General features: G+C 32.3%; 1 protein-coding gene across 4 annotated transcripts in view; it reads right to left on the bottom strand.

Moving 5' to 3' along the window:
- Positions 1–19290, bottom strand: part of ERBB4 (erb-b2 receptor tyrosine kinase 4) — a 1320366-nt gene that overhangs the window by 331458 nt on the left and 969618 nt on the right. For all 4 annotated transcript variants that reach the window (XM_031963609.1, XM_031963611.1, XM_031963608.1 and 1 more), the window contains exons 13-14: positions 8935–9067; positions 3534–3627 (exon numbers count right to left, since the gene is read on the bottom strand). In XM_031963609.1, the coding sequence (XP_031819469.1) occupies positions 3534–3627; positions 8935–9067 (227 nt within the window). The remainder of the gene's footprint in view (positions 1–3533; positions 3628–8934; positions 9068–19290) is intronic.

The raw sequence follows: 19290 nt of genomic DNA, 5'->3' as shown, positions 1-19290 counted from the left end.
GCAAAAGAGACAAAGGCAATATGAGCATTAAACTCAAATTCCATTTGCATTCTAGTTTTAAATACGATCAGGTACCATTTGTTCTATTCTCCTAGTTTTCTAAATATCCCTAAAAATGTGATTTAGATAAACATGATTTTTTAAAGCATAAATGGATTTCTAAACATGACAAAACTTAATAAATGTTTTAAAAATCCCAAAGAAAAATAAAACTGACTTCCAATTTCACTACCATTAAAAAAAAAAAGAAATTTAAAGAAACTCAAATGACTATAGATTTAATTTTACATATTTAAACTGATCATTTGGACCTAAATCCCCAAAGAACCTAAGAGCTTTGAAGGCACTGATAAACATGAGGAATGAAAATAGAAGTGAAGACAATATCCTCTTCTTATCTCTGACTCCAGACCACTTCTTAACTCAAAAAAATCTAGATCCCCATTTGAGGATTGGCTAAAAGCCAGAAGGTATAGACTGTATATCTCTAAGTGAATAAGTTACCATTTCTCTCTGATAAGTAAGCAAAACATGTAACTTAACAAGGATTTAGAAAACTATTTTTCTCTTGTCTCTCAACTTATTTTTCTCCTTTATAGTTTGAATCTGTCTCTGTCTCTTGATTTCTATCTCTAATCCAGTTGAATCCATGCAATAAATGACAAACATATGAATTCAGCATCAAGGTTATGATTACTTTAGCAGATCACAAAGCTACTCCCCTCTTCATATCAGTTCCCTCCAGCCTCACTGATAAAAAGCAATGACTTTTTTTTATGCTTACTTGAGAATCTTGTTAATCAACAAACATTTTTTTAAAGAGTTTGCTAGCTTCAGGCATCATGCTAACTAATGAGATTATAAATACAGACTGAAAGATAGCCAGTCCTTGCCCTCAAGAAATATCCATTCTTCTGGGAGGAAAAAAAAAAACAAACTTTAAATGGAAGATGATAAGGGTGTGTATGGAGGGGGAAAGGAGGGAGGGGCAAAGGAGGGAAGGGGAAGGGGGGAGGGTAAACTTGGAAGCCAAGGTAAAGAGAATGAAGAATGCAGCTTATAGCTAAAAAAGATAGGTCTATTGCCTTTTTTGGTAATTCCAGAAAGATCCAATCACTTTTTTTTTTTTAATAGTTTTTAGTTTTAGAAGCTGCAGGATTAAAGGATATTTCCAATATGCAAATTTTAGGGCTACAATGAGTTTCCAGCATGAAGACATTTCTTGAGCATGGTGGATAAAGTCTGAAGTGTAGCCCAGAGCAAGGTGCTGGTTCATAGAATGATGGACCCAGAGCAAGCAAACATTGCAGAGCCAAGCTACTCAACTTTCCTTTTTATTACAATTGAGGAACCTGAGATCCATAGAGATTTTTCCAAAGATACACTGGTATTCAGTGGTAGGCTTGGCATCTGAATACAGATCCTGAGTTCAGCAATGAATATGTTATTTTTCAGTTTGCTATATGTCTTGAAGAATTAAATTTAGAAAGAAAAAACAAAACAAAACAAAACTAGTGCTTTGGTTGAAACACCCTCCAACTTAATACTGCCCATGCCCAAGCATGATAAAATTGAGATTTCTTAAGGAAAGCCTCTCTTAAACTTTCCAGGATTTACTATGTCATGTTTGAGAATTTCAGATCTATCCACAAGAAAACAATAAACTTGATTACTTCTTATTATACTATAATAGCAACTATCCCTACTTCAAAGAGCTAATTTTTAGTAGGATTTGAAGAATTATGCATTAAAAGAGATAAATATAAAAAAGAAATTGCTCCAGAAGTTTATGAAGGTCCTTTTTCTCCTTAAATATTTCCATCATATAACTAGTCTCAGTTTTTAATAGGATTTAGTGGATTAGAATTCCTACCACCTTAAGATTATAAATTGCTGTTAGGTGAAAGAATTATTTATAACCCCCCAAATCTTAACCTGAATGAAGAACTTTATTAAGGCTGAGAAAAAGTCTTGGAACTTAGTAATCAGAATGTCAGTAGGCATCTTTGAAAAGAAAATTCTAATAGACTGGTTAGTCAGTGAATAAACATTTATTAAGCATCTGCTGTATGTGAAACACACTAATGCGTGCTAGATAAACAAAGAAAGGAGGAAAGGGAGATTTTGCCACTCAATAAGGGTGAATCAGAATCTTGGACATAGAAGCCAAATGAGAAAGAGCAAGTAAATCATGACAAAGTAGAATAGATATAACTCTTTCTAGAATCTTGGCCCCGAAATGCAAAAGGCCTATAAATGTTTAAAGAAAAAATGAGTCAAGAGGATAGTTTTCTTAGGAAAGGGAAAATGAGAGTATTTATTGACAAAGAGAAGGGTAGTAGACAGAGAGTAGACCTCAGAGCCACAAAGAACTAGGTTCAAGTTTTACTTCTGATGTATAATGTTTTTGTGATCCTGGGTAACTCATCTCATTTCCTTCTAACCTAGGAAATATTTCTAGAATTCTAAGTTTCAGAGACAGTACTGACCTGCATGGATAGAATCAGTTTTCTCATCTTAGAGTTTCCTATATAAATTAAATGACAGATGCAAACCCTAAACACAGAAAGAATAAAAGAAGAAGAAACTAAGGGGATAAATAATGCACCAAGGTTCTCTGGAAAAAGGATAAGGGGAGAAATGAAGAGTATGTGTTTTAAATTGTTATATCAGTTCAAAGAACAAATATATTTAAATGTTTTTTGTTTGGTTTGGTTTTACTTTTTTAAAAGTCAAAGTAATCTATTTTGAATGAGGGAAAAGGGTTACAGTTGAAATTAAGAAGAGAATGAAAGGTTTGGAAGAAATGAAAAATGATTTGCTGAGTTATAGTGAGAGACCATTTCAAGTTAGCTAGCATGAAATTTGTAATCAAACCAACAAGCATGCATATGTTACTTTTGTAATAATCAGTAGCCTGGGATTGAAAATGGAAAAGAAAGATTATAGGTGTTTCCTAAATTTGGTGATGAAACAAATGTTTAAAATGTTAATGTTTCCTTTTGGATTAATGTTTATCTATACTGGAAATCTTTGCCCTACATTTATTGATGTCTAATGATATTAGATGATGATACCTTGAAAAGTGATGTGAAGGATTATTATGATAATTTGAATGAAAGAGTCACAGTGACCTTAATAATAATAATTAGTCTAATTCATGGATAATTATGACACAAAAAAGAAGGCTCTGCTTTAAGTATAACTCTCAAATAAGCAGCAGTTATCTGTATGCTGTATTATTCTGAAGTCTCTAATCTCCAAGGGAATCTTTTTTTGATCACACTGTCCTTCCTCTTGTCAAACATCCATAATAGTTGATATGATTACTTTGTACCATTCTTAGGGGTATGTTATGACTATCTTGCTTTAGTTTCATTATTTGTGGTTTTATCTCCACTACTAAATTATAAATTTATAAGATTAGATGAACAAATAAATGAAACAATGCTATGATAAGCTTATTTGTACATCCTACAAAATGCCTAGCTACAAACAGGGATGTTACAATATCATATTTACTTCATGCTTACCGGTCCATGGCAGGTCAAGATGCCATCTTCCATCTTCTCACATTGAGAGTCACATTCCACACAGATGGAACCATTCTCAAACTCTCGAAATTCACTGGAAAAAAACATCAGGTACATGAGGATAAGTGAGCAAGAAGGCCATTGACATGAAATACATAATAACATCTGCTAAAAACTCTTCTTTCAAAGATAAATAATAGAGTTGTTTCTATATATGCTACAAATTTTGGAACTTTTTTTTTCTGTACATGGAGGAATAACCTCCATTAGGGGAAAATACAATTGTTAGCCAGATGGTTTTCCATATTCTCCACTGGAGTGAATACTCAGCTCCACATTGGGGAAAGTTATTTTGTCATGTAATGTTATTCAATTCAGCCTACAGTATAAAAGTGAAGATTTCATGACATGGCAAACACATCTTTTTATCATTTTACCTAAAATTAATGAGTGTGGATGTCGAGTTTAAAAGTCATTAAAAAATTACTTAAGGCTAAAACTTAATATATTTTAACACCTGAGGATAGCTATTGAATTATTATATTTTTGTTGTTGCTAAGTTACATGAATGCTACTGATCCTTAAAAGCTTAATATTCTTCAATTTCTTTTTGATGACTCAATTTTAAACTAGATGTCATTGGAAGAAAATATTAATGTGATAGATTTGGGGTTTTTTAGATTTCTGATCTAGTATCATTAATATTAATATTTTTATTACAAGTATTATTGAGAGGCAGCATTTTGTAGTGAATAGTGCAAAGGACCTAGAGTCAGGAAGATCAGTTTTCAAATCTTGCCTCAGATATTTACTATGTAAATCCTAAGCAAGTCATTTAACTTTTATCTGTTTCAGTTTCCTCATCTAAAAATGAGGATAATAAGAGTACCTTTTCACCAGAAATAAGAATAAAAATAAAATGAGATGATAACTACAAAGTGGTTCATAAACCTTAAAGTGGTATATAAATCTATTATCATCATAATCAACATCCTCTTCTTTTTCATCAAGAGTTGGCCTCTGAATAAAGAAAAAATGGATTCAAGATTTGCCTTTGATATATTATGGTTGTGTAACATGGGCAAATTAATTTATCTCTAAAATGCCCAGGTAACATCTTTTGAGGGGAAGTTGTTAAGGTACTTTCCTAGAGGGAATGCCTCGTTGTGATGATTTTTTTTTTTTAAAGGACTGTTTTAATTTAGTTATATTTTCCTATTTAGATTCATTTGAATTAAATCATTTTCACATAAAATGTAAAAGATTTTTAGGAGAAAACCTTTCAACTTTTTAATTATGTCATATAAAAATTAATGTTCCATCTTCTCTTAAATTGTGGATATTTGCCTTTAACATAATCATGTGACTTCCATCTATCAACTGCTGTTGTTTATGATACATGTGCAAAAATAGCTAAGAATCAATGATATTGAGTGATGGGATGGTAGAGGGTGTAGAATTAAATAAGTACATGTGATGCTGGCAAGAAATATAACTCTGTACCATAACTTCTATTTTAATGGATTACAATCTACATTTACCGGACACTTAATGGTTGAAAACCAGAGAATCAACATTTAATTCTCCTATTATAAAGTTTCCTTTATTTTACATATTTTTGACCTTTCACCAGTCAGGATTTCAGGAGGGAGTGATTCTCTACTTTACAGATCCTATATCCTCTAAGTGACAACTCATGGCAGAGACTAAGGGAAGAGACCCTCAACCTATGAATTTGCAAAAGTGGTTAAAAGGATAATTCACAATCTACTTCTAATAATAATGATGTTCACATTTAAAAAGGCCATCTGGTAACTATGTAATAATTGCATTCGCCATATAGCTGCCAAAATGATATTCCTAAAATTCAGGTCCAGTCCTGCTGAGGAAGCTTCAGAGTTCCCTATTGCCTTTATGATAAAATATGAACTCAGTTGTTTGGCATTTAAAACCCTTCACAATCTGGATCCAGCTTCTCTCTCAGGGATTATTAACATTATTCACATTAATACTCTCCCTCACACACATTTCATTCTAGCCATTCTTAACTGTTTTGTGTCATGGACTCTTTAGATAATCTGGAGAAGGCTATGAATCCATTCTTAAAATGATATTTAGTATAACCCTTTACAATTAAAGAGTATGATAAATTTCATTTAGAGATTAGTGGGTGTTGGGGGGAAGAAGCACCTGGGTGGTACAATGGATAAATAAAAAGATAGTCTTGATTTCAGGAAAACTGAATTCAAATTTAGCCTTAGATATTTACTAATTGTGAATAGCTGCGTCTCATTTTCCCTACATATATAAAGGACTAACTAAATGTCACTTTTCTGCCAGTATTTTATATTTTGAGAATGAAAAGAAGTAATATAATTTTTGCATAGGGCTTTGTAAATCTTAAATTGTCAAATATTATTATTAATGCTGTTATGACTATTATAAATATTTAAGATTTCTCATCCAAATTTATTGACCTCCTAAAATGTATCCACAGAGCCCTTTGAAGTCTTTATATACTCCATGATAAGACTCACATTTCAACTTATTTGCTGCTCTCTGCCTTAATTTCCATTCTACAGCTTTGTTCCTTTGCAAATATTATTCTCTATGCTTAGAATGCTTTCCATCCTTACCAATACCTTAGTATTTGTACTAACTTCATCTTCTTCAAACTTTACCTCAAATACTATTTTTTTTAAAAGGCGTCTCCTGATTCCTCCACTTATTAGTTCATCTCTACCCATTTTTAAAAAATGTTGTATTTACATGCATGTATCTGTCAATATTTTGTAATCCCTATCCCCAGGAGGATTCTTGCTTATTGGATATAAGGAATTTTTCAAAAGAATACTTTCAGATTCTTTGGAAATTCCTTTCAATAACATAATTTATTTCCTGATATCCAATATTAAGATTTCAGTCATATAAAATACAGTCTATCAATATAATTCTGTTTTTAAAACATGTCCTCCAATTAAAGATGCTTTTTTATCCAAAAATAGGCAAATGCTAACCTTTTTCCTGACCTCATCTTAAATCTCCAAATATTTTTTGAATATTCCCTCCAATGATATGGATCATAATCCCTTAAGGCCTACTCATTTTGTATGACTCATTTCTATATTTCTGTGTAGATTAGGCAGAAAGTCCCAGAGTCCTTTATTTCTATTGATAGTACAATGATGGCAATAGGCAGTACATAAATGATTTCTTGCTCTTATCACATATTCAGGTCATTTTCTTTTTCAGAAATATGTTTCATAGGTTCATAAATTTAAGAGTTAGAACAGAACTAAATAATCATTCACTAGTTCCTCCATTTTTGCAGATGAAAAAACTGAGGCACACAGAAGGTAGATGACTTGCTAAAAGTAATACAAAGTATATTTCTGAAGCAAAAGTTGAATTCAAGATTTCCTTTTTCTAAGCCCTATCTACTTTGTCATGATAACCCTTTACTTTGTTCCTTCTTAAAAATTCTTTCATCATGTAACTTATCGGGTGAAACACTCTTTATAATAATTATATGAAGCATAAAAGAAGACAATTCAAAGGGAAAATATACACCATGTGTTGCAATATTTTGTCTCAATTGTAACTGATGTTTTTGGGGAAAATATTAAGAGTGTTGTTTTCATACTTAAACATTTCTTTATCATCTTTTCCTCATTTCATGGAGGATGTTGTGCCTTCTTTCCGAGAGACTGGTATAACTAGGTTTGAACTCTTTAATTATTATCTGCTCAATGACAGGTACTCTCTGACACTAATATAAACCAAAGAGATCCAGCAAAAGATAATTTTGGGAGGTTTATAGGAAGATAGGGGACACAGAGGGCATTAAAGTGAGACAGAGCAAATCTAATGTTTGAAAACCCTTGCAGTTAAGCATATGAGAACATCTGATTTGGGATCAACAACAAAAACAAAAGACACATCATTCCTAATGAGGGACAACCATGATGCATGAAATGACATAATATGATAAACTAATTTTATGAGGATATGAAATTTTGCACAACAAGGTACAGGGTTGATATTGTTTTCAACACAATAGCTGTAGTTCCTGAGGGGAAACAAATTAAAATGTTCTTATAGCTGATTGCTATAGTCCTAGTAGGAGAATATTTCCAAGAAAGACTTCACTGTAACCTTCCTCCAAACATTGTCATCTATTTACATGGCAGATTATCAATCAAGAAACTGAAATAATAGTCATCTCAAACATAAAACCTTGTAAACACATTGCACTGGTATAGAAGTGAGTCATTTCACTTCTTAATGCAGCTAAGTGATACAGTAAATTGAGGGTAGGAATTAAAGTAAAGAAAACTGAATTGAAATCCTGACTCAGAAACTTACTAGCTGTGTGACCCTGGGCAAGTAATTTAACTCTGTCTGACTCAGTTTCAACATTTACCTCTGAGGATTGTTATAATCTCAAATAATATGTGTTTTTTTAAAAGCCCTTATCATGGTACATGACATATAGTCATGTAGTAGGTATTTAATAAATACTTGTTCCTCCACCCATTGTTTTTGACACTCAGTTTCTTCATCTGTAAAATGATAACATTAATATTTTTTAAAAATATATAACTGGGTTATCATGACATTCATATCAGCTAATAATGTATATAAAATACTTTGTAACTCTTAAAGCAGTATGGAGACATCAAAAACTTGTATTAGTGACCTAATCCAAAGTTACAATGAGAGATATTCTTTCACCGCATATTTATAAACTATATAGGGAAGTTTGACGAGGACTTAAATTTGGAATGCAGAATCTAAGGGTTGGAAAAAGAAAGAAGACTGGAGACAATCATCTGTTTCAGGTAATATGTTAGAATTATATGTATTATCCAAGCTGTCTATTTAAATTATCATTCAATCAGATCTACATGCTACTCATAAAATTGTTTTATAATATACCTTTTAGCATCGAGTTATCAAACTCTTGGTTTACCAGGTGCAATAGGTCCCTCATAAAGCAGCACTCAGATTAAAATATGATTGGTAAATATTTAACCAAAAAAATAAACAGATAATAAGAAACAGATAATTCTAAGCTGTAGGTTTTTTTAGTCAATATGTGGCCAATAAGAATCCATATTTATCTGAATCTTACAACACTCTTCCTAGGTAAGACATCCATAGATTTTATTCCAAATCTATGCCTTCTTTTCCTTTCTAAAGAAATAGCTTGTACATTTCTATAAAGCATTTGCCCCCTCAAACAAAGGTTAAGTATTTGATGTTTATTGAAAACCTTGAGCAATATACACATCCTCAAAGTTTATCAGATTGATATTGTCTAAAAAAGCCAAGATGATAGAACTACATGAGAACACAAGAGGCAAAAAAATTAGTAAGCAAGTTTTTTTTTTTTTTTTACCCATCATAGAGGTTACAGGATTCAATGCAAGTCCGACCCCTGCTGAAACGTTTACAGGATAAACATTGGTCTGGGCCTGGCCCCCAGCAGCCATCACTTGAACACAAAAGATTACATACCATTCCTTCTGCAGCTGGAAAACACAAGAGAAAATGGGGGAGGAAGGAGAATAAAAGTTAAGCCTGAATCCAAATGCACATATATATATATATATATATATAACTGTAATTTTTAATACTTTGAATTTTCAACTACAAAGTCAAATGAGACACCCTATCTACATTTGAAAAATACAAAAGCCTAAAGAAAATAATTATTATCATTTACTATTATATTATACATATCTATTCAATGTTATTATTCTTTAAAATAGTTCATTCACTTCAGAGGAAGCAGAGACAGCCACTACAAATCATAAAGTGTTACTTAATGGCACACTGCCATGTGAATGAACTACATTCTTTTCTGAGGCAGGGCCATTAATTTTTGTTTCTCCATTTAAGATCAAAGTCCAGGGTAGTCTACAGCCCATCAACCTCCATCTTCTTAAAGATTATATATTATAATGATGGTTATAAAATAAAAGAATATCAAGACTGGTGCCTTGAGGAGGGTGACCTTGAGAAAACTTCTAGTCCATCCTCCTTCAGGATCAACTTTTTTAGTTTTTATATCACTTTCAGTCATATTTTATACTTTGTGAATGTATTTGGTGTTTACTTGGCAAAAATAATAGAGCAGTTTGCCATTTCCATCTCCAATTCATTTTACGGCTGGGAAAATTGAGGCAAATGGGGCTAAGTGATTTGTGCAAGGTTACTTAGCTAGTAACTATTTGAGGTCAGAATTGAACTCAAGAAAATGAGTCTGCTTGACTCCAGGCTTGGTCCTCTATCTACTTTGCCATCTAGATGCTCTGATTATGTATTAATTATACACCCTCCTCAAAAAATATTCTATTTCTTAAGGTTCTTCAGGGGGAAAAAATTACATTCATTGGACAGAATGTAAGTTCCTTGACAGCTGAGTTTTTTTGTTTTGTATTTCTCGTGCCTAATATAATGCTTGAAATAATGGCATAGGGATTTATTTAATGTTTGTAAAATTAAATTTCAACCACAAAATCAAATGAGATACCCTATCTACATTTGAAAAACACAAAACCCTAAAGAAAATAATTATCATTTATTATTATATTATACATATATATACAATGTTTTTATTTTTTAAATAGTTCATTTACTTCAGAGGAAGCTTCAGAGGAATCAAATATAATGCTTGAGATGGCATAGGGGCTTATTTAATGTTTGTAAAATTAAATTCACTCATATAACTGTAATGTTTATATCGTCAGTATGTATTAATCTGTTATTTACAACCATAAGTCATTTCAGAAAGAAGAGATAAACCTAAATGATATAGTTTCAACTAACCAACCTTGCCATATTTTATAAATGGAAGTCCATTCCTTTAAAGATTTTGTTTTATACTGATTATATCTGATTATAAAGACCTTAGAAAGGAAAACTCAATCACTGATAATCTGTGGTGAATTAGTTCATCAGATCCCTCTCAACAAAACTATACTAGAAGAAACCAACAACTAATGGTAGGAAAACAGAGAACATAGAATGCCTTGAAAGGTGAGAAGGGAAAATAACAAGGATAATACAGAGGAGAGAAGAAAAAGGGAAGAAAGAATAGATACAGGAGATAGAATAAAGGATGTCAAGGAAAATCAAAGCTAATTCATATAAGTGATACAATCTCAAGGAAAAAATTAGCTTGTATAATAAATTTTTACTAATCTCATATTATATGCCAGTCATTGTATGGAACTCTATGTATACGAAGAAAGAGAAAATAGTTCCTTCCCTAAAGGGAAAAAAAAAACACATATTAATGGGAATGATCAGAGAAGTAAAATAGCATTTAAATAACTAGATACACAGAAGATGAGAGAAGGAGCATAATTTGAAAGGAGAAGACATTAGTACCTGGACAGATGAGGAAAGACTACCTGCAAAAGGTAACCTTGGAGATGAGTCATGAAGGAAGCTTTGTTTGTCAACAAAGAAGTAGACAAAATGGAACGAGATCATTCCAGACCTGGAAGACAGCCAAAGGAAAAGAAAAAGACTACAGACATAATATCATGCTTGAGGAATTTCAAGCAATCTAGGACTAGTGTCTAGGGAAGGAACTAGGTTCTGAAGATTTTTAAACACCAAAAGATAACTTTATATTTTATTCTGGAGGTCACTGAAATTTCATTGTGGTCTACTGAGTCAGGATGGTGGTGACAATTTTCATGATATGCTTTAGAAAAATCTCTAGTCACTGAGTGGAAATATGCTGGAGTAGAGAAAAACATGGCAGGGAGCACAGTTTTAAGATTATTGCAGTAGTTCAGCTAGCAGGCTAAAGGTCTTGAATTAATATTGTGACTGTATGAATAGAGAAAAAAAAGGCCAAATAGGGAAATCTGAAGGTTAAAAAAAAAAAAAAAAACCTTCAAAATATGGCAAATATTTGGATTTGTGTAGGGGTAAGTAAGTAAGGAAAATTTTCAGGAAATACTGAGAATTCAAGCTTGGACAACTGGAAAGATGTTGGTAGCTAGACAGCAAGAAGGGAATTCTGAAATGGAAAGGTTTTAAAAGGAAAGAAAATGAGCTTATTTTTGGGTATGCAAGTTTGAGCTAGTAGTAGAACGTAAGGTTACAAAATTCAGTGGTCAATGTAATATTAAAGCTTAGGAAAGAGACTTGGGTTGAATATATAGAAATGGGAATCTTCCTGCATATAGATGATAATTGGTTAGATTATCAAGTAATACAATAAAGGTTGAAAAGAGAAGAGAATTCAGGGCAAAGTCTTGGATAACATCTGCAATTAGTGGGAATAACAAGAAAGAATCCCTGAAATATAGTAAGAAGAAGCTGAATGATAGGAGTGTAAGAAAGGGAGGAAGTGGGTGAGATGAAAGACTTGATGAGGGATGAGAAGATACGTAGTAGTTAACCTAGTGGGATATTAACTCAATTAAGGAAAAATATAATGGTTGCCTAACTGCAGTGAGGCTCCAGTGGAGAATAGTTAACATAAATTTATATTGGGTTTAATTAACACATTCAGATACATTTTAAAACTTTTAAAGCAATATTATAGCTTTTATTTCTTTCTAGACAAACCATTTTGTGAAACTATATAAATAAATAATATTTATCAAAAGAAGTAGTGACTTCTTTGACAATAAATGCAAGATGCTTGTGCAGTGAAACTAGACTATATAGTTTAATTTTTCAGAAGATTCGAGATGGTGATTAGACTAGACCAGACATATATAAGGATAAAATGAGAAGACCTTGAACATTATTTTATACTTGAGAATAAGTGGCATGAATTAACTAGCCTACGTCATAGAGCTATTAAGAAATAGAGCCAAGATTAGGTAAAGGTTTTCTAATGACAAGTTCAGTGTCTTCTCTGGACTGGACAGGATTATGTGTAAGCAAAAGTATATCAAGTCCCTCTGAGAAGATCTGATGCTCCAAGTTATCAGAGGGATTTTGAAATTAATGACTATAAACAGAGTAAGGATTAGGGATAAAGAGAATGAAGATGATGATGATGGCTTGAAAACAAACTTCCCAAAAACATTATAAGGAGGATGATAAGAGTAACCATTTCCTTTCTGGGAGTAACCTCCAATCTTAAATTTAACATCAATAGCCATAGATATCATTTTCCTAAAGAATCAGAATAAATAATAGGAAAATATAATCAATTAGTCAGAGATGGAATAGCTGGAAATTCAGCAATCAAATTTCTTTGATGTTCTTTTTCAAAAGACTGAAGGACTGGAGCAACCCCATAAGACTTTGTCTTCAACTAGGAAAAATTGAGCTAGTAAAAAAAAAAAAATAGATTACTCTTTCTTTTTCCTTTTTCTTTGGGAATAAATTAGGTTTTATAATCAACTTGATTGATATCTCTTCACCTATAAATGTAGTTGCTCTTAATAAAGTACTGGCACTTATAAATAGACTGGTATATAAAATTTTCATTCTCTCTCTCTCTCTCCTTCTCTGTCACTATCTCTCTCTCCATATATGCGCAAGTATGCCTGCACACACACACACACGTATTCTACAATAATACTTGGTCAATAAATAGATGTACAAAATTGTAATTGACGTGAAAGGTAAACTAATCTATTGTCCAGACATAGGCTAAGGGACACTACTATACGTTGGTAAGTTTGGGTTGGTGTTTGGTTTTTCTATATTGAAAGTGATATTTTGAAATAGTAGTACTTGGGCTAAATTTATTATACTATAGCTTTCTAAAGTTGTTTTTTTTCCCCCAGGAACATCAGGTGTTCTTTTGTAGTATTTTGGCTGAGAATAAACAAAAGACCTAAGATAGAAGATGATCTGTGATATTCTATATTGTATATGAGAAAGCCGAGACAGGTGTTTTCTATAGAAAAATGAAGTATAGGCATTTGATTGTCCTTAAATCAGACTACCAAGAAAAGAAATTCAGAAGTTGATAGAGGCCCAATAAGACTTTCATGAAGAGAGAGGGTCATAAGCTAAGGATAAAGTATTTTCTTTGATTCATATCTTTCTTCTACAAAACAGAACATCTCAAAATGGTCTATTTCAAAAGTTCCCTTTGTCTTTCTAGTGCATCATAATCCTAAGAGAAATAAATTATATATGTGCTTATTTTGTCATTTATTAATTCATTCACTGAAAAGTCTTTCATAGAGATTGTCTCTGAGGCAAGGTTCAAGTTCTCCCTCTGAAAGATACTAGTTATATAATTTTGGGAAGTCACAAAATCTCTTAGTGTTTCAGGAAATTCTATCTTTATAAAAATAATAATGTCTTTTGATTTTTTTATTACCTAAATTTCCCAATGTATTCCCCAGATATTCAAGATAGCAAGCCCTTAATGAAAGGGAAAAAAAAAAAACAAAAAAACATATGTGGGGAGGAGTTCAGCAGATACAAACTTTTAAAACTTCTACAATTGTATGATGTTTTCCACTCCCATATCCTCCCATCTTATAGAACTTTAGGAAAATTCCAGACAATCACTTGTCTGCTATTCACATATGTGTTTTGTTAGATGGCCTCTGGGATCTTTTCCAATCCTCAAAATCTCTGATCTGTGCAATGAGGTGAGATGAGATGTCTTCTCAAAGTTGTCATCAACTTCATTTGTTTCTTGCTCTATATATCCATGCAATTGTGAAGTATTGATCCTACCTTCATAATATTTTATATCTGCAGCCTATTATCTACTAACATGGCTACTGAACTAATTCAGACTTTCCTCACATGCCAAAACTATTTCAATAGACTCTTAATCAATCTTCCTGCCTTTATTTTCTCCTCTTTCTAATCTATTCTCTACTATACTGCCAAAGAAAAATTCCTAAAGCATATGTCTGATCATGTCATTCCATGGTTTAAAAAGTGTTAATGATTAATGTTTCTAGGCTAAAATATGAGCAGCTCTTTTTAAATATTTCAAGCTCTTCATAATCTTCCTTCAGTCATATCACGAAATTCCTTTTCACCTGGGTTCTTCTGAAAATGGCAAGGGAGGGAGGGAGAAAGCATGAGAGAGAGAAAAAAAAAGAAGAAAGGAGGAGAAAGGGAGGAAAGAAAGATTTTGTGCCAGGCTAAATGCTTTAAAATTATGTCATTTGAGCCTCACAACAATTCTTTCTATGTAGGTTCTTTTACTATCACCATTTTACAATTGAGAAAATTTAGGAAAACAGAAATCAAATGAATTCCTCAGGGTCATATAACTAGTGTCTGAAGGGGGATTTGAAGATTTTTGTAGAAAGAAGATTCAAGATGGAAAAGAGAAGACAGGAAGTTGCCTGAGCTCTCCCCAGTTTCCATTGGAAACAATGTGAAATAAAGCCTTTTAGTGGATTCTGGAGTATCAGAACCCACAAAAAAGATGGAATGAAACAATTTTCTAGAATAAGATAATCTAGAAGGAATTAAAGAAAGAGCTATCTAATTTGAGTAAAAGGGGAGCACAGCCCAGAACAGGCACAATATGGAAAAAGTAACAAGAATTCTTTACCATAACAGAGATCAGCAATCAAGTCCCTTTGGTACTTGTTCAGCAGGCTAGTTGTTAGACTTCCAGCCCCAGCATAGAGGGCAAATTTGGAGTCTTGAAATCTCAGCAAAACAGATATGGGCCAGGTCATTCCGGCAGAGTGGGCAAACAACCATCTCTTCCAGCCCCAGTGTAGAAAGAGAGTGACAAGAACCCGATCCTCCAACAAAAGAAACTTGGGACAACATCCCCTGTGCCCTAGAAGCAGAATTCAAATTTTTGAAAATGGCCAAAAAAAAAACAAAAAGAGCACTGACCTTTGAAATATACTAAGACAACAGGGAAGAACTCAAACTCAGAAGAGGTCAGCAATAGCAAAATGCCTACACAAAAAGCTTCAGAGAGATATATGAATTGGTCTCAGTCTCAAAAAGTTTTCTTAGAAGAGCTCAAAAAAGATTTTTTTTTAAAATCAGGTAAGAGAAAGAGAAGAAAAAATGGGAAAAGGAATGAAAATTCTGTTGGAAAATTTTTGGGGAAAAAAAGAGTCAACAGCTTGGAAAAGGAAGCACTGATTGAAGATTACAACTCCTTAAAAATAGAATTGGCAAAATGGAAAAAAAAAATCTACTGAAGAAAAGAAATCCTTTAAAAGAAGAGTTGGCCAAATTGAAAGGGAGATAAACAGGTTAACAAGAAAATAATTCATTAAAAATTAGAATTGGGTCAGTGGAAGCTAAAGCTATGAGACATTGGCATCAAGAATCAATCAAACTCAAATCAAAATCAAATTATAAGCACTGGAAATTATATGAATTACAACTTATTTAAATTTAAAAGAAGATCAAGTCTAAGTAAGATTTGCATTTTCTTTTTGTAAAATTCCCTTACTACTCTCAATGGAATTTCTTTATATGGCACCTGAAGTGTGTTTATGAGTTGTAAACATGCTACAGATTCAGTGAGAGGTATTTGGAAGTCTTATTCTTTGTAGGCATAGAAATTCTTTCTTCTCAGAAAAAAAATTCAAATAATTAGATTTTGAATCGGTGAAACAGACTCTTTGTATATTTTTGCCATCATTTCATCTGAATTTTGAACTAAGAAGACAAGGGTATTTTATGATCTAATAATTAAATTGAGAAAAGAAATTTACTTCTCTGGATTATAAAGTGTGAATAAGAATTGAAATGATATAGACTAATATCATTGTTTTCCTAATAATATTTATAGATTCCCAAAAAGGAGAGTAATATTAGTTTAATCAAATGAGTCATAACTTAAGAATATCATGTCAAAATATATGTAGTAGAAGAAATTCAACAGAAAAGGAAAAAGAAAAAAATAATTGTTTTTAAGTAACACAAAAATCACTAATTTTCAGAGTTACTTGTAAAATGATTATGGGTCAGTTACAGGGAAAGAAAGATGATATAATGGGTAGAACAGTGGGCCTGGAATTAGAAAAAACAGAGTTCAAATGTGACCTTAAACACTTTCTATCTGTGTGACTCTGGGCAAATCACTTAAACCTTGATTGCATAAAACTGGAGAAGAAATTGCAAACCACTCCAGTATCTTTATCAAGAAAACCAATGGACATGGGATCATAAAGAGTCAGACATGGCTGATGACTGAACAACAAATAGGATAAAAATAATAATAATGACGATGACCACAACACTAACCACAACAAAAATGACAATAACACTGTGTTGCTGTTGCCTTTTCTTGATTTCATCCTGAGTATTTCTCCTTAATATTCTTAGAAAGGTAAGATAAGCCATTAAAAATATGAGAAAAGGTAACATGGAGGCTAAAGTGGGGCTATCTACTCAGTTTCACTTGGCAATTTTTAGGGATACTAAGCAGAATACCTGTGCCCTGAACAATATGATTCATTTTACCATTGACTACTTGCCCACTACTTGCTTGAAATACACTTCTCATAAGGTGAGATGAGGTGCACTCATGTGAACCCAGTTACCCTATAGAATCTTCTAAAGGTCCACAGTACAGAGGTAATGATTTTTTCTTCTCTTGTTTTCTTCACATTTACAAGGAAATGTGGATGAGAGGGAGAATCCCAAAGTGATAAATCTGAATACAGATTATGAAGGTCTATAAATATTAAAAACAACAGTTCATATTTTATCCTTAAGGGTTTAGGGAATAATGGTTCCCTAAAAACAATTTCCTACAGTTGGAGGGAAAAACAAATAAATAAACAAGCAAACACACAAATGAACACACACACACACACACATACATATATATATATATATATACACACACACACACACACACTCACCCACATATATAAGCAAAATAACATATATATATATATATATATATATATGTTTATATAAAAATATATGCATGTTACTTTATTTTCATCAGATGGAATTTTAGGTTGGCTTATCTTTTTTCTCCCCAATAGAAAGCTAAAAAGAAAGCTTCTCTATATAACATGGAACAAAAGACCAGGGGAGCCATTTCTTTGAAACTCTTAAGAGAAAAGAAGTCATCGATCAGTACTGAAGCTTCAACAACCTTTGACTTTCCAAAGTGACAGTTGCATGCTGAGGAGGTAAAATGCTATATTCAATGACAGTCCATGAGAACATTATAAAGCTCTCTAAGTAAACTTTACCAATGTATTTATTAGACAACTTTTAACTTTCAGTGTGTTTTCCCTAGAGACTTTAAGATAGATTTTTCTTTATCTCACCTGAATTGTGCCTATCGACTAAATTTTATGGAAAGAGAATTAAATGCCTATTCTTCTTGCCCTTGTAAAGAATATTAAGCTTATATTCAATCAAGTGGAGGCAAATTTAAAATAATACATTAGTCATTAAGTTATCTAAATTAAAAAAAATAGCTAAAACACACGAGTGAATTATATTTCTAAAAGGACAAAGACCTGGAAGGGATCAAAATATATGCATTGTTAGACAACAATGACCTTCTTTTTCCTCCCCACAGTAGAACAAAGTTATTTTCATTGTTTTTTAATGAATGGTGGCTTTTTTTTCAGTGTTGATTCTAACCTCTTTAGTATCTGCCATTTGAAGATCTTTTGCATTGATTAAGGTTGAAGATGTTTTCATCTTATATAGCAGAGAGTATTAGCAGTGGGATGAACATTGGATGATGAATCCTCTTGTCATGGTCATCCATGAAATATGCAGTGTTTATGGGTTAGAGTGGGAAAAGAAAACATGGTGGAGCAAAGGGTGCCTTTAAGGATCATAGAATATTTATATCAATGCTAAACAATGATGTAATAACTGATACTCTGCATGACATTTTTTGTTCAAAAAATGAAGAGCTGATGTGCTACTACTTACTATAACTAAAGAGCACCAATTTTGAAATGTTTAATATAAATAAAAGCAGAAAATAGAAAGAAGTTGTAACAAAGTAAAAAGAAAGTTCAAGGATTTTTCTTGTAAAGAAAATATAGGACTTAGAAGATTTGGTTTCTTTTTGTATCTAAAGAAAAATAAAAGAAATAATCTACCATATGATACTTAGACATTTCATTTTTCAGTGTTCCTGATTAACATAAGCAAAAGGACCACTATAGAGAGAAAATTATGTTATATCAACAGTGAATAGGGGATCTATAAGAAACCTGATTGAGTTTTTCTAATGAAAGCCCAAAGCAAAGAAGAGATGACAGGCTAAGCACTATAAACAATGAGATAGCCAGTTTTTTGTGGTTTTTTTTTTTTTGTTGTTGTTGTTTTGTTTTGTTTTTTGTTTTGTTTTTTTTCTGGACCATAATGCACATGGAAAGGAATAATGTACAATAAGGTTGGCAAGTTATATTAATAACAAATTATGAAGTATTTTAAATTTTAAATGAGTTTGATCTTAGAAGTAAAGAGAGCCACTAGAGTTTACTAAAGAGAAGAAAGAGATGATGAAATCCGCACTTTATGAAAACCAAATCACTTTGACAGCTGTAGTAAGCATAGATTGAAGAGGGAGGAGATTTGAGTTAGGAAGGCCATTTTGGAAGCTATTGTGATAATGTGCCTGACAGGCTGTGTTCTTCCATTCCTAACATAAGGTCTCAGGCCACTGGGGGCCATTACCATAACAGGGCCTCACATTACATTGTCAGGAATAAGAAAGTATACAAACAGCTACTCTCTGGACTTTTAGGCAGCCAAGATGAACAGATTTCCCTTCAACTAAATGCTGTGGGAATGTGAATTGGCTGCTTGCAAATTTAGCTCCCTTAGG

Source organism: Sarcophilus harrisii, chromosome 3 (assembly GCF_902635505.1).
Source record: "Sarcophilus harrisii chromosome 3, mSarHar1.11, whole genome shotgun sequence".
NCBI lineage: Eukaryota > Metazoa > Chordata > Mammalia > Dasyuromorphia > Dasyuridae > Sarcophilus > Sarcophilus harrisii.
Note: the sequence above shows the minus strand (reverse complement) of the source record. Positions and strands in the feature narration are given on the sequence as shown.